This window comes from Salvelinus fontinalis, chromosome 34, assembly GCF_029448725.1.
Source record: "Salvelinus fontinalis isolate EN_2023a chromosome 34, ASM2944872v1, whole genome shotgun sequence".
Classification (NCBI taxonomy): domain Eukaryota; kingdom Metazoa; phylum Chordata; class Actinopteri; order Salmoniformes; family Salmonidae; genus Salvelinus; species Salvelinus fontinalis.
In genome coordinates this window covers 38,258,298-38,274,014 of record NC_074698.1, presented here as the reverse complement: position 1 = coordinate 38,274,014, position 15,717 = coordinate 38,258,298, and the positions used below count along the sequence as shown (strand labels likewise).

The following is a 15,717-nucleotide window of genomic DNA, read 5'->3' as shown; positions in this document are numbered from 1 at the left end:
TGAAGCTGAAGAGAAGTGTTCATTCACACCTTGTGTACCCGTCATCACATCGTCATGCTTCTCACACCTCTGTGTACATCGGTTCATCAAGGTGTGTGTGTGCCGAGATATGTTGCCTTTCACAAGGACGACTAGTGTGACAGGAACTATATGAATAACAAAGTATGTTGTACTTGTGGCTTTTAAAGTGTTGAGCATTTCCCATAGACTGTTTTTTGTTTTTGGTATCCATTTGGCATCTAAACCGTGTCGTGTCTGGACTATCATTACATGTGAAGACTTATTTATATCAAATCAGTTCTCTAGGTTTAATTATTACGTGATTAAACTAATCATGTAAACATTAATTAACTAGGAAGTCGGGGCACCACGGAACATTTTGAAATTTACAGAGTTATAATTTTCCAAATATAACTCTTCAGATATTTTAATATCTGATCAATTAGTCTTCTATTAATGAATTATTATTATTATTATTACCTCATCAGTTCTCATTACTGAATGTCGCAAACCCTTGGATATCTGCACTAACCCTCAATCATGAATCAGCGATATACAAATTAGCTTAATTATTTATTTACTAACTAACTAAATAATCACACATAATTACTTAACAAACAAACAGTAGATATTTGGGTTACTACATGATACAAAGAAAAAGTCCCTAGCAGACAAAGCCAATATGACGGCTTGGTAAACAAAGGAAAGGGGTGGGGACTGAAAGAGTGGGAGAGACAAAATGGATTCACTACACACAGTGGATAATTATTTTCACTGAAATGCTAATCCTTTGCACATGAACGTCCGCTCATTCGAGAATAATTGCAATGTATATATTTATGCCCCTAAGTCATTGTTGGCTTCTCTGTTGGAATCCCCTGTCTGTCTGCTGGAGAGTCAGTTCATCAGAGAGTCTTTGGTTAACTTCCCCAGAAGTCACCATGTCCTTTGTAGGTGGTTAGACTGGATACTTCAGAGTACCATTCGGAAATGTTCTCATAGATGCTTTGGCGGGTGTCGGTGTTCTAATTCTAGACTTACGTAATTTCTAGCTGCAGACTAGTAATTATACGTCTAAGATTTGCTCTTATTCTGTATTGATCGATAGTCTCAGAGTTTAACCATTTCCAGCCGTGTAGCCAAAACTACAGCTATATGGTCTATAGAATTGTAGCCATTCCAACGTGGTGACTCTGTCCCGGCGTTCTCTGACTTAATGTATATTTTGTAGGAAGTGGGTTTTATACTCTGTGGATAAAGGGGTGGTTCTATGATGCCTGATGTAATGTCTGGGCTCACGGGGGTGTGGCCACTGACTAGTTAAAACTTTATAACTAAACTGTTCAACTGTTCTGCCTGTTCAACTGTTCTGCCTGTGGCTATGGAATCCTGACCTGTTCACCGGACGTGTTACCTGTCCCAGACCTGCTGTTTTCAACTCTAGGGACAGCAGGAGCGGTAGAGACACTCTGAATGATCGGCTATAAAAAGCCAACTGACATTTACTCCTGAGGTGCTGACCTGTTGCACCCTCGACATCCACTGTGATTATTATTATTTGACCCTGCTGGTCATCTATGAACATTTGAACATCTTGGCCATGTTCTGTTATAATCTCCACCCAGCACAGCCAAAAGAGGACTGGCCACCCCTCATAGCCTGGTTCCTCTCTAGGTTTCTTCCTAGGTTCAGGCCTTTCTAGGGAGTTTTTCCTAGCCACTGTGCTTCTACACCAGCATTGCTTGCTGTTTGGGGTTTCAGGCTGGGTTTCTGTACAACACTTTGAGATATAAGCTGATGTAAGAAGGGCTTTATAAATACAATTGATTTGATTTTGATTTGATAACTAAACAAGTATCTCATTTAGAAGGCCAACGTGACATTACATCTTCTCACAAATAGTTTCATATTCAATCATATATTTTACACAACATTCAGGTAGAAAACAAATAACTGAGAAATGTACTTCCAAAGCTACCATTAGTCTGTGCTACCATCCTTCCTGATGTCACAAAAAAACAGCTTTGACAGGATTGTTCTTTAAATATCCACAGACCATTCCCACATTCTCAAAAATAGAAATATTGTTTAATCCTCAAATTTTTGGGAATAGGAGTTGAACCAAGAGTTGAACCTTTGTTCCATAGGTTTATTTCCCCCCTCTTTCTGTATGACCAGGGGGAGTGAGTCTCTGCCAGGAATTTATGACCTGTCGTAAAGTCAAAACTTGTGGTCTGAGCGAGAGACGGGGGGATCCACGATATACACCCCAAAGGGCCACGTCGTGACAACTGTTTTTCCCCCTCCAGACCTTTCGCTCTCAGCATGTTTAAGGAGAACAGTTTGAGCAAGGCCATCTACAAAATCACTAATGACAAGTTATTTGGGATCCAAGGGGATTTGTAGATCAGTGATTCTTTGCAGTCTGACTGCTATAATCGATCTCAAACACACTCCGTCTCTCTCCCTCTCCAGCCAATGTGGCGGCGGCGGCGGGCGGCTTCATCTACTTCCTGTCCTACCTGCCGTACGTGTTTCTATGGCCTCGCTACGACCTGCTGAGCCACGCCCAGAAGGTGTCTGCCTGCCTCATCTCCAATGTGGCCATGGCCATGGGAGCGCAGCTACTGGGCATGTTTGAGGGCAAAGGTGAGCCATGTTCACATGTTAACACAGAGTGACGCACACACACACTCATCCCAATGTTGTGTTTAAATACCAACACTTCAATTATGAGTCTTCACAATCTATACACAATCGATTTCAAATGTCTCTACTCAACTTTACTCCCTCTCTCTCCTCCCATCCCCCCCCCCCCCCACCCCCCTTCCCTCAGGCACGGGGATCCAGTGGTGTAACCTGTTTGAGTCGGTGACGGTGGACGATGACTTCTCCCTGGCCCAGGTGCTGGGGCTGCTGCTGCTGGATGCCCTGCTCTATGGCCTGGTGGCCTGGTACGTGGAGGCTGTGTTCCCAGGGGAGTACGGAGTCCCCCTGCCCTGCTACTTCTTCCTACTGGTACGTAGGAGTGGGTGTAGCTTGTGTCTGGATGGTGGTGGTGGTGTGGGGGGGAGATTGGTGTGTGTGTGTGTGTACATGAAGTCAGTGTTCCCAGGGGAGAAATCTATTAGAGCAGGGGTGTCCAACTCATTTCATGGAGAGCTGAGTGTCTGCAGGTTTTTTCAAATTAAGCCCTAAACAAACGCGTGGAAATTCCTTACTGTTCAAGTTCAAGGAAGGAGTAAAAACCTGCAGACACTCGGCACTCCGTGGAATGAGTTTGACACATGCACGTTAGAGCTTTGGCTGTTGACCCCTAGTCTGAGAGGAATGCAGGGTGACACATTATTTTTATTTGCAAGAAATATCAGGAAGTATATGTTGTCAGACAGTGAGAGTGAGGCTGGCTGTGTTTCCAGGACTGGACACCCAAACATGTTCATTAGGGCACACAATAGCACAATGTTTTGCAATGGAAGACGTTGGGTCCCTGACGAATTTGATACCACGATAGGGGTCCTCAGCCACATAAAGTTTGAGAACCCCTGCATTAGGGTTAGACAGATGTCTTTGGTTTCTTCAAGGTCCACTAGGGTTAGACAGATGTCTTTGGTTCCTTCAAGGTCCACTAGGGTTAGACGCATGTCTTTGATGGTTCCTTTAAGGTCCACTAGGGTTAGACACATGTCTTTGATGGTTCCTTTAAGGTCCACTAGGGTTAGACACATGTCTTTGATGGTTCCTTTAAGGTCCACTGGGGTTAGACACATGTCTTTGATGGTTCCTTTAAGGTCCACTAGGGTTAGACACATGTCTTTGATGGTTCCTTTAAGGTCCACTAGGGTTAGACACATGTCTTTGATGGTTCCTTTAAGGTCCACTAGGGTTAGACACATGTCTTTGATGGTTCCTTTAAGGTCCACTAGGGTTAGACACATGTCTTTGATGGTTCCTTTAAGGTCCACTGGGGTTAGACACATGCCTTTGATGGTTCCTTTAAGGTCCACTAGGGTTAGACACATGTCTTTGATGGTTCCTTTAAGGTCCACTATAGTTAGACACATGTCTTTGATGGTTCCTTTAAGGTCCACTAGGGTTAGGGTTAGAGGAGAGGGGGACGAGGGAGGAGAGGGAGATGTTCTTAATAGTCACTTAGCAATAAACAGGTCAGACTAGGAGGATTTAGATTGACTACCAGTAAGATAGACTAAGATGATCACATTTTCATTGAATCTGTGCTGGAAGGGAAACATGTATTTCATTTGCTGACGTGGTATTCAGTAATGAACAATGGTCTTAGTCGGCGTGAGTTGGCTTGATAGAGAGAGACAGGGAAATTACAAACTCTAGACAACAATACAATGCTTGTATTGTCCATTTCCATGGAAATTCGTTTAGTGAGTTCAGCAGTGCTGCAGTAGTGCTTACTCCCTCCCTACTCAGTTAACCATTCCATAGTCGTTTACATGATTGTAATTTATATCCTTACGGAATAACGAGCATGGGATGAATAGCTAATTAATTAAGCATAAAACGGCCCACCCACTTCCTCATCCCGACCTTAATTTACAGTCATAGCTGTTGTTCTCCTTCAAGAGGGCCGTTTTGTTGATTTAGTTTGGTGTGTGTGGTGCATGGTTTCACAAACTCGGTCCTCAGGACCCTAAGGGGTGCACGTTTTGGTTTTTGCCCTAACAATACACAGCTGATTTCAAATAATCAACTAATCATCTAGCTTTGATCATTTGAATTGGCTGTGTAGTGTTAGGGCAAAAACCGAAACGTGGAGCCCTTGGGGTCCCGAGGACCGAGTGTGGGAAAGGCTGGTGTAGTGTCTTGATAAGGAGCAGAGAGGCAGACAGGTTTTGTAACAACTCAATGACTGCCCCATTAGCAGCTGTATCGGGTGGTTTTGTTTTGGATGCATTGTCATTGACCTTAGTTTGGGTCTCACTGAATGTTTTCCAAAGCCCCTGCTAACACACCTGACTCCAATAATCAACTAATCATGATCTTCAGTTTAGAATGCTATTAGTTTCATCAGCTGTGTTGACTAGGGATGGGGGAGAAGTGTGACACTACTCCGGCCCCGAGGACTGGAGTTGCCATCCCTGACTAGGTTAATGTTTACTCCATAGACAAGACCCATGATAGAGGCATCTTTCTGATACTGACCATAAGGGTACGAGCTGAGGAAAGAGAAGCATTCCACTTATTTTCTTTCTCCCATTTCCTTTCTCTCCCTCCCTCTCCAGCCGTCCTACTGGTGCAGCAGCCCCCGCATGGCCATGGTGAAGGAAGAGGAAGACGTAGAGAAGGCTCTGAAGGGAGAGTTCATCGAGGAGGAGCCAGCTGGACTGGTCTCAGGAGTCAAGATCAAACACCTGAACAAGGCAAGGTCTTAAATGCAAGCTGTCCACCCAGTCCCAATTTGATCCCTACCCCTCCCTTTGGCTGTAACCCTATGATGTCTGCAGATCTGTAGAGTGGAAGCAACACGGTGGAAGCTCCTCCACTACACTGCTTATACCGTCCAGTCTCTTCAGCTCCCTATACATAGAAGGTTTGGGCCAAGGAGTTGGGAGCCAAATGACTGAGACATCAAGTGGTTGAACACGTTTTTACAAAAGAAGAAAGAAACCCCCTTGTAGCTTTACCATTATGGGAGTGTGCCTTTATTTCAGTGTGGTCCTCAACATGTAAAAGAGCATCTCATTTCATATTGTTATGTAATGATGTTTTTGAACTGGAACTTGGCAGGAGGAGATTTTTGGTAAATTTTTTGTATGTTTTCTTCCGTTTGAAGATGAATCAACACAACCCAGGGCTGGGTAGAGATAATGGAGAAGGTGATTATGGCGCTAGGCCCTTAGACCCAGGGCTGGAGATGATGAGGTGATTAGACCCAGGGCTGGAGATGGATAATGAAGAGCAAAATAATGACTTCCCTCAGGGATAGGTAGGCCATTGTAATCATTAAATTAGTTTATTAGTCACATGCACAGGGTCGCAGATGTAATTGCAGGGTACAGTGAAATTGTTAGGCTCCAACAGTGCGGGAAGTTTTTGCCATGATGCTCCTATATTGCCCGCGTCTGAGTGATGGAAATGGGGAGAATAGGCCATGCCATTGTAATCATTTTAATCCAGGGATAGGTATGCCATTGTAATGATTTTAATCCAGGGGTAGATAGGCAGGCCGTTGTAATGATTTTAATCCAGGGGTAGATAGGCAGGCCGTTGTAATGATTTTAATCCAGGGGTAGGTAGGCCATTGTAATGATTTTAATCCAGGTGTAGGTATGCCATTGTAATGATTTTAATCCAGGGGTAGGTAGGCCATTGTAATGATTTTAATCCAGGTGTAGGTATGCCATTGTAATGATTTTAATCCAGAGGTAGGTATGCCATTGTAATGATTTTAATCCAGAGGTAGGTATGCCATTGTAATGATTTTAATCCAGAGGTAGGTATGCCATTGTAATCATTTTAATCCAGAGGTAGGTATGCCATTGTAATGATTTTAATCCAGGGGTAGGTAGGCCATTGTAATGATTTTAATCCAGGTGTAGGTATGCCATTGTAATGATTTTAATCCAGAGGTAGGTATGCCATTGTAATGATTTTAATCCAGAGGTAGGTATGCCATTGTAATGATTTTAATCCAGAGGTAGGTATGCCATTGTAATGATTTTAATCCAGAGGTAGGTATGCCATTGTAATGATTTTAATCCAGAGGTAGGTAGGCCATTGTAATCATTTTAATCCAGGGGTAGGTTGGCCATTGTAATGATTTTAATCCAGGGGTAGGTAGGCCATTGTAATTATTTTAATCCAGAGGTAGGTAGGCCATTGTAATGATTTTAATCCAGGGGTAGGTTGGCCATTGTAATGATTTTAATCCAGGGGTAGGTAGGCCATTGTAATGATGTTAATCCAGGGATAGGTAGGCCATTGTAATGATGTTAATCCAGGGGTAGGTAGGCCATTGTAATGATGTTAATCCAGGGATAGTTTGGCCATTGTAATGATGTTAATCCAGGGATAGATAGGCCATTGTAATGATGTTAATCCAGGGATAGGTTGGCCATTGTAATCATTTTGATTTTGATTTTCATCCTGCCAGGAGTTCAAAGTGGGTAACAAGACGCGGCAGGCTGTCAAGGATCTGACGGTGAACATGTTCGAGGGCCAGATCACAGTTCTGCTGGGGCACAACGGAGCCGGGAAGACCACCACACTGTCCATGCTGACAGGTGGGACGCACACACACACACAGCCATACACACACAGCCATACACACAGCCACTTTTCCCTTGTACAATCTACAGACCGAATTGAAAACAGTGATGACACTAACAGAACCGAAAGCATAGACAGGCCAGTGTGCCTCCACTCTAAAACCAAACTCACAATAGGCTTTGTATTGTAAAATTCACTCCTTATGTTTCTCTGTGTATCCTTCAGGTCTGTGTCAGTGACAGGGCCTACATTAACAGCTATGTTTCTCTGTGTATCCTCCAGGTCTGTTACAGTGGCAGGGCCTACATTAACAGCGATGTTTCTCTCTGTGTATCCTCCAGGTCTGTTTCAGTGGCAGGGCCTACATTAACAGCTATGTTTCTCTCTGTGTATCCTCCAGGTCTGTGTCAGTGGCAGGGTCTACATTAACAGCTATGTTTCTCTGTGTATCCTCCAGGTCTGTGTCAGTGACAGGGCTTACATTAACAGCTATGTTTCTCTCTGTGTATCCTCCAGGTCTGTGTCAGTGGCAGGGCCTACATTAACAGCTATGTTTCTCTGTGTATCCTCCAGGTCTGTTACAGTGACAGGGCCTACATTAACAGCTATGTTTCGCTGTGTATCCTCCAGGTCTGTTACAGTGGCAGGGCCTACATTAACAGCTATGTTTCTCTGTGTATCCTCCAGGTCTGTGTCAGTGACAGGGCCTACATTAACAGCTATGTTTCTCTGTGTGTCCTCCAGGTCTGTTTCAGTGGCAGGGTCTACATTAACAGCTATGTTTCTCTCTGTGTATCCTCCAGGTCTGTTTCAGTGGCAGGGCCTACATTAACAGCTATGTTTCTCTGTGTATCCTCCAGGTCTGTTTCCTCCCAGCAGTGGCAGGGCCTACATTAACGGCTATGACATCTGTCAGGACATGCCTCTCATTCGCCACAGCCTGGGCCTGTGTCCGCAGCATGACGTGCTCTTTGACAACCTCACTGTTCGGGAGCACCTGCTATTCTACACACAGGTAAGACATGCAAACACGCAGGCCGGCACCGAGACAGGCAGGCACCGAGACAGGCAGGCACCGAGACAGGCAGGCACCGAGACAGGCAGGCACCGAGACAGGCAGGCACCGAGACAGGCAGGCACCGAGACAGGCAGGCACCGAGACAGGCAGGCACCGAGACAGGCAGGCACCGAGACAGGCAGGCACCGAGACAGGCAGGCACCGAGACAGGCAGGCACCGAGACAGGCAGGGAGGCACGCAGGCACCATTCCCCTCTACTTTCCTTACCTTATGTCCTCTTATCGTTCCTTTTAAGTTTACTTTCTCAATTCCACTAACTTTTCCTCACATTCCATACTTCCCTTCTTCCCACTTACTTATGTCTCTCGCGCTCGCTCTCCCCTGGATTCTCTCATGCTCACTCTCCCTTGCGTTCTCTCATGCTCTCGCTCTCTATTGCGCTCTCCAGCTGTGGTATATATTCCTTATGCCTCTCATCTCCAGCTGAAGGGTTATTCCTTATGTCTCTCTCTCTCTCTCTCTGTCTCCTCTCCAGCTGAAAGGGTTATTCCTTATGTCTCTCTCTCTCTCTCTCTGTCTCGTCTCCAGCTGAAAGGGTTATTCCTTATGCCTCTCACTCTCTCTCTCTGTCTCGTCTCCAGCTGAAAGGGTTATTCCTTATGTCTCTGTCTCGTCTCATCTCCAGTTGAAGGGTTATTCCTTATGTCTCTCTCTCTATCTCTCTGTCTCGTCTCCAGCTGAAAGGGTTATTCCTTATGTCTCTCTCTCTCTCTCTCTGTCTCGTCTCCAGCTGAAAGGGTTATTCCTTATGTCTCTCTCTCTGTCTCGTCTCATCTCCAGTTGAAGGGTTATTCCTTATGTCTCTCTCTCTATCTCTCTGTCTCGTCTCCAGTTGAAGGGTTATTCCTTATGTCTCTCTCTCTATCTATCTCTCTGTCTCGTCTCATCTCCAGTTGAAGGGTTATTCCTTATGTCTCTCTCTCTATCTCTGTCTCGTCTCCAGCTGAAGGGGTATTCCCAGGAGAAGATTCCAGCTGAGGTGGACCGGATCATCAGGATCCTGAACCTGGAGGACAAGCGGCATTCCCACTCCAAGACTCTGTCAGGTGGGATGAAAAGGAAACTATCCATCGGCATCGGCCTCATCGGAGACTCCAAGGTCAGTATTGGATTGCGTCCCAAATGCCACCCATTTCCCTATTCATTGCACTGCTTTTGACCCGAAGGTATTGTCTTGTCACTCAATTCAAAATGACTTTATTAATCCCAGAGGGTTAATTAGCGTGGTATTGTCAAAGTACAGGCATACCATAATTGCATGAATAAATACATATCCCTTTGACTTTTTCCACATTTTGTTGTGTTACAGCCTGCATTTAAAATGGATTTAATTGAGATTTTTGTCACTGGCCTATATAAACAATACCTCATAATGTCAAAGTGGAATTCTGTATAAAAAAGAATAAAAAATAATGTATGAAAAATAGAACGCTGAAATGTCTTGAGTCAATAAGTATTCAACCCGTTTGTTATGGCAAGCCTAAATAAGTTCAGGAGTAAACATTTGCTTAACAAGTCACGTAATAAGTTGCATGGACTCACTCTGTGTGAAATAATAGTGTTTAACATGATTTTTGAATGACTACCTCATCTCTATACCCCACACATACAATTATATGTAAGGCCCCTCAGTCTAGAAGTGCATTTCAAACACAGATTCAACCACAAAGACCAGGGAGGTTTTCCAATGCCTCGCAAAGAAGGGTTAGATAAAAAATAAATTAGACATTGAATATCCCTTTGAGTATGGTGAAGTTATTAATTACACTTTGGATGGTGTATCAATACACCCAGTCACTACAAAGATACAGGCGTCCTTCCTAACTCAGTTGCCGGAGAGGAAGGAAACCATTTAGGGGTTTCACCATGAGGCCAATGGTGACTTTAAAACAGTTAAGAGTTTAATGGCTGTGGTAGGAGAAAACTGAGGATGGATCAACAATGATGTAGTTAGTCCACAATACTGACCTAATTGACAGAAGGAAACCTGTACAGAAAACAAATATTCAAAAACATGCAGATTGTTTGCAACAAGGCACTAAACTAATACTGAAAAAAATAATTTGTCAGAACTTTTTTGACTTTTTTTTCCCAGGACTTTTTGTCCTGAATATAAAGTGTTATGTTTTGGGCAAATCCAATACAACACATTACTGAGTACCACTCTTCATATTTTCAAGCATCGGGGTGGCTGCATTATGTTATGGGTATGCTTGTAATTGTTAAGGACTGAGGAGTTTTTCAGGACAAAAAATAAATGGAATGAAGCTAAGCACAGGCAAAATCCTAGAGGAAAACCTCTTTTCCACCAGAAATTGGGAGATGAGTTCACCTTTCAGCAGGACAATAACCTAAAACACAAAGCCAAATATACACTAGAGTTGCTTACCAAGAAGTCAGTGAATGTTGCTGAGTTAGTTTTGACTTAAATCTACTTGAAAATCTCTGGCAAGACCTGAACATGGGTGTCTAGCAATGATTAACAACCAATTTGACAGCCCTTGAAGAATTTAGAAAATAATAAATGCGCAAATATTGCACAATCCATAGAGACTGACCCAGCCTACTCACAGCTGTAATCAATGCCAAAAGTGCTTCTACAAAGTATTGACTCGGTGGTGTGAATACTTATGTAAATTAGACTTTTCTTTATTTCATTTTCAAAACATTTTCAAAAATTCCTAAAAACATGTTTTCACTTTGTCGTTATGGGGTATTGTCTGTAGATGGGTGAGAAAAACAATCTATGAAATCCATTTTGAATTTGGGCTGTAACACAACAAAATGTAGTATGAATACTTGATGCACTGTATGTGCAACACACAAGGCTATTTCAACACATCTTACCCCTCCGGCTATTTCTCTGTCCCTTCCCTTCCATCCCTCAATCTTCCCCTTCCTCCACCCCCCCCCCCTGTCTCAATCTCTTTGTCCATCTATCCTTCCATCTCACCACTCCTCCCCTCCAGGTGGTGATGCTGGATGAGCCCACGTCGGGCATGGACCCGTCGGCGCGGCGGGCCACCTGGGACCTGCTTCAGGGCGAGAAGCGCGGGCGCACCATCCTGCTGACTACGCACTTCATGGACGAGGCCGACCTGCTGGGGGACCGTATTATCATCATGGCTGGGGGAGAGCTGCAGTGCTGCGGCTCGCCGCTGTTTCTCAAGAACAAATATGGTGAGAGGGAGGGAGAAAAGAAGAATGGGTAGAGAGGGTAAAGGGTGTGGGAGAGGGAAGAGGGAAGAGAGGAGGGATGATAAAATGAACAGGTGTGATGGAGAGGTTGTGGAATGTCGTGGTGAAATGAAACCGGTTGGATAGAAGGGGTGAGAAGTGGAAGTGGTGGGAGTGAAGACTACAAGACAGTGTGAATGACTAGTAGTTGTAGAATGTCATGAGGTGATAGGAGAGTGATTCGGAGATCTAACTTTATCTTCCTTCTCCTGCGTCTCAGGTGCTGGCTACCACATGGTGATCGTGAAGGACGCGCTGTGCAACGTGTCTGAGATCACACGTCTGGTCCACATGTACGTTCCCAATGCCACGCTGGAGAGCAGTGCTGGGGCTGAGCTCTCATACATTCTCCCCAAAGAGAGCACCAACCGGTAAGACAAAATCAATACCCAATCTCACACAGGCCATCAGTGCTGATGGCCACAGCTCGGTGTTTAGTGTGACACATACTATTTTTGTCAGCCTATTTTGATGAGCCCATGTTGGGTCCAATCTGAGGGTGTTGCTGCTTGCTACAGTATGATTACAGACACCTCTACTTCTAGAGGTAAGGGTGATGTTTCAAGTAGATATATAGCTTATGTCCCAAATGGCACCCTATTCCCTATTTAGTACACTACTTTTGACCACTTTTGACCTGGTGAAAAGTAGTGCAGTAAAACGGGAATAGGGTGGTATTTTGGTCCCTACCATAGTTGTTGGTTTTATCTGGAGGCAGTATTGAGTGACTGTTGAGGTTGTTTAACGGCCTGTGATGTAACCATAGCTCCCCATGACAGAAGACTGTTTTAGACCCGGGTCTGACGGATCTCTGATGGATCAATGTTCTTCCCTCTCCAGGTTTGAGCTGCTGTTTGCAGAGCTGGAGATGAACAGAGAGGAGCTGGGCATCGCCAGCTATGGAGCCTCTGTCACCACCATGGAGGAGGTCTTCCTCAGGTATGCGATCACACGTTCTTCACAACTCCCAGGGAGACTACCAGCTAGGTCTGGACCTCTCACCACAGCTCCCAGGGAGAGTACCAGCTAGGTCTGGACCTCTCACCACAGCTCCCAGGGAGAGTACCAGCTAGGTCTGGATCTCTCACCACAGCTCCCAGGGCGACTACCAGCTAGGTCTGGACCTCTCACCACAACTCCCAGGGCGACTACCAGCTAGGTCTGGACCTCTCACCACAGCTCCCAGGGAGAGTACCAGCTAGGTCTGGATCTCTCACCACAGCTCCCAGGGAGAGTACCAGCTAGGTCTGTACCTGTCACCACAGCTCCCAGGGTAGAGTACCAGCTAGGTCTGGATCTCTCACCACAGCTCCCAGGGAGACTACCAGCTAGGTCTGGATCTCTCACCACAGCTCCCAGGGAGAGTACCAGCTAGGTCTGGACCTCTCACCCCAGCTCCCAGGGAGAGTACCAGCTAGGTCTGTACCTGTCACCACAGCTCCCAGGGAAGAGTACCAGCTAGGTCTGTACCTGTCACCACAGCTCCCAGGGAGAGTACCAGCTAGGTCTGGACCTCTCACCACAGCTCCCAGGGAGAGTACCAGCTAGGTCTGTACCTGTCACCACAGCTCCCAGGGAGAGTACCAGCTAGGTCTGTACCTGTCACCACAGCTCCCAGGGAGAGTACCAGCTAGGTCTGTACCTGTCACCACAGCTCCCAGGGTAGAGTACCAGCTAGGTCTGGATCTCTCACCACAGCTCCCAGGGAGACTACCAGCTAGGTCTGGATCTCTCACCACAGCTCCCAGGGAGAGTACCAGCTAGGTCTGGACCTCTCACCACAGCTCCCAGGGAGAGTACCAGCTAGGTCTTTACCTCTCACCACAACTTCCAGGGAGAGTACCAGCTAGGTCTGGAGTATGTATGTATTTACCTGCAGGCTTTTAAGTGTACACACACACAAACATACACACACACACACACACACATACACACACACCTGTGGCGGTCGATGCCGTTTAAGATGATGGAGGATGATTTGTTTCATGCACATGGCCTTATTTCTATTTCAGCATATTGGATAACTGTCTTTCACATTCCATTCAGCCAGTTCAATGTAACAGTGATAGGTTTAGGTTACTACATGATACTCACATTTTCCCTGTACCCGTCATGAGGTAGCAACCTAGCCTGTGAAGGAAAGTTTACAACGTAGGTGCACGCAGGTTGAGAGAAACATTTGAAGTGACAGACAGTGACACATGCAATACCGCCTTGCATAATCTTGCCTGCGTCTAGCTGATCTAGGGTGTAATCATTAGTCTAACAGCTGCAAATTAGAGTTTCTTTTGGACAAATGCAGGTATGTTTATCCCCGTTTCGTTCCGTGTGCTTCCGTTTAAGAAACGTTTTTCAACAGAATCTGCGGAATGAATACACCCCTGATCACTAGTGAACATTTGTTTCATAGCAGCCATGTTCTATTCCTTCTCACATCTATGCTCTATCCTCCTTTCACCTTTTCACTTCGCTTGTGGACTTCTTCAATGCACAACACATCAGCTGTATGTGACCAGGCGAAGAAACCTTTCCAAGCCAAACCATATCATAACCACTAAAGCCTACATCGTTGTCACCATATTAGCTAAAGTAACGTCCTAGTCAACATAGATAATAGAACTAACACGTTACAAAACCCGCTTCAATCATGCTGTAACGTTACAGTGTACAGTCAATAAAAAGTTTAGCAGTTACACCGGCAGGCCCCGGTGGCAATACATTAGTAAAAACAAAAGCTTACCTTGGTATTGTTCCAGTGTTGTGGTGGATAGTCGTAGCCAGCTAGCTAACATAGCATCCGTCAGTTTGAGCAGGGGGTTTGAGTAGGCTAAACTAGCTAGCTGCATTTGCTAGCTAAGTAAGTGAAACTGAAAGTTTAAAAAAAAGACAATCTCTCTCTTGCTTCTCTTTCATTTTGGAAGAAATTAATTTGTTAACTATTCAACTATTGTCTTTATCTCTCTTTGAGTCAACTACTCACCACATTTGGTGCAGTGCTAGCTAGCTGGAGCTTATGCTTTCAGTACTAAATTCATTCTCTGATCCTTTGATTATGTGGACAACATGTCAGTTCATGCTGCAAGAGCTCTGATAGATTGGAGGACGTCCCCCGGAAGTTGTCATAATTACTGTGTAAGTCCATGGAAGGGGGTGAGAACCATGAGCCTCCTAGGTTTTATATTGAAGTCAATGTACCCAGAGAAGGACGGAAGCTAGCTATCCTCCGGCTATGCCATGGTGCTACCCTACAGAGTGCTGTTGAGGCTACTGTAGACCGTCACTGCAAAAAAAGTGTGTTAATCAATGATTTGGTGACGTGAATATATTTTGTATAGTTTTATCTAAAAAGGATAACTTTTTATACATTTTTATTTTTCTGAGGAGGATGGTCCTCCCCTTCTTCCTCTGAAGAGCCTCCACTGACACAGACACACTTATTCCAGTTCTCATCTTCCGCTCAATTACGCCGCATCCCCAGCCAGCTGCCTTCAGCTTACTTCTGAGCAATTATTTCTGCCTGTGTGTGTAAAGCCTCTTTGTGTGTGTGTGTGTGTGTGTGTGTGTGTGTGTGTGTGTGTGTGTGTGTGTGTGTGTGTGTGTGTGTGTGTGTGTGTGTGTGTGTTTTTGAGCATATTTTAATGTGTGTGTGTGTGTTTTTTTTTGGGGGGGGGGGGGGGTGAGCATGCATGGGTGCATACATGCAGGTCTTTGTGTTACTGTCTGGTAGTATAGTTTGTTTGCTTGCTCGCGTTCTTGTGGGCACGTGGTTTTTCAGTAGAACACAGCTGTGAAGGCTCTAAACAGGGTATAGCAATTACCTCCAAAATATCTCATTTCAGGCGTCATTATTTTTACATCACAGTGTGGGTTTATCAGTGAGTGTCTCCATCATTACCCGTATACAAAAGCCTCATTAGTCCTCTATTTGAGGTTCATTTTCAACTCCACTAAAGCTACCATCTTAACACGTGTTCAGTCTGTACACACTGATACATACATGTACTGTAGCTAAAGGTGTAACACCATCTACATTAGTCCTATCATTAGGGTTTCTTTTCAACTCCACTAAAAGCCACCATCTTATCACGTGTTCAGTCTGTACACACTGATACATACATGTACTGTAGCTAAAGGTGTAACACCATCTACATTAGTCCTA

General features: G+C 44.9%; 1 protein-coding gene across 1 annotated transcript in view; it reads left to right on the top strand.

The window, feature by feature from the left end:
- Positions 1-15,717, top strand: part of abca3b (ATP-binding cassette, sub-family A (ABC1), member 3b) — a 90,163-nt gene that overhangs the window by 55,283 nt on the left and 19,163 nt on the right. Inside the window, exons 9-17 of the mRNA XM_055898681.1 lie at positions 2,476-2,649; positions 2,837-3,018; positions 5,256-5,393; positions 7,127-7,256; positions 8,103-8,257; positions 9,265-9,420; positions 11,291-11,501; positions 11,779-11,929; positions 12,399-12,497. Coding sequence (XP_055754656.1) covers positions 2,476-2,649; positions 2,837-3,018; positions 5,256-5,393; positions 7,127-7,256; positions 8,103-8,257; positions 9,265-9,420; positions 11,291-11,501; positions 11,779-11,929; positions 12,399-12,497 — 1,396 coding nt within the window. The remainder of the gene's footprint in view (positions 1-2,475; positions 2,650-2,836; positions 3,019-5,255; positions 5,394-7,126; positions 7,257-8,102; positions 8,258-9,264; positions 9,421-11,290; positions 11,502-11,778; positions 11,930-12,398; positions 12,498-15,717) is intronic.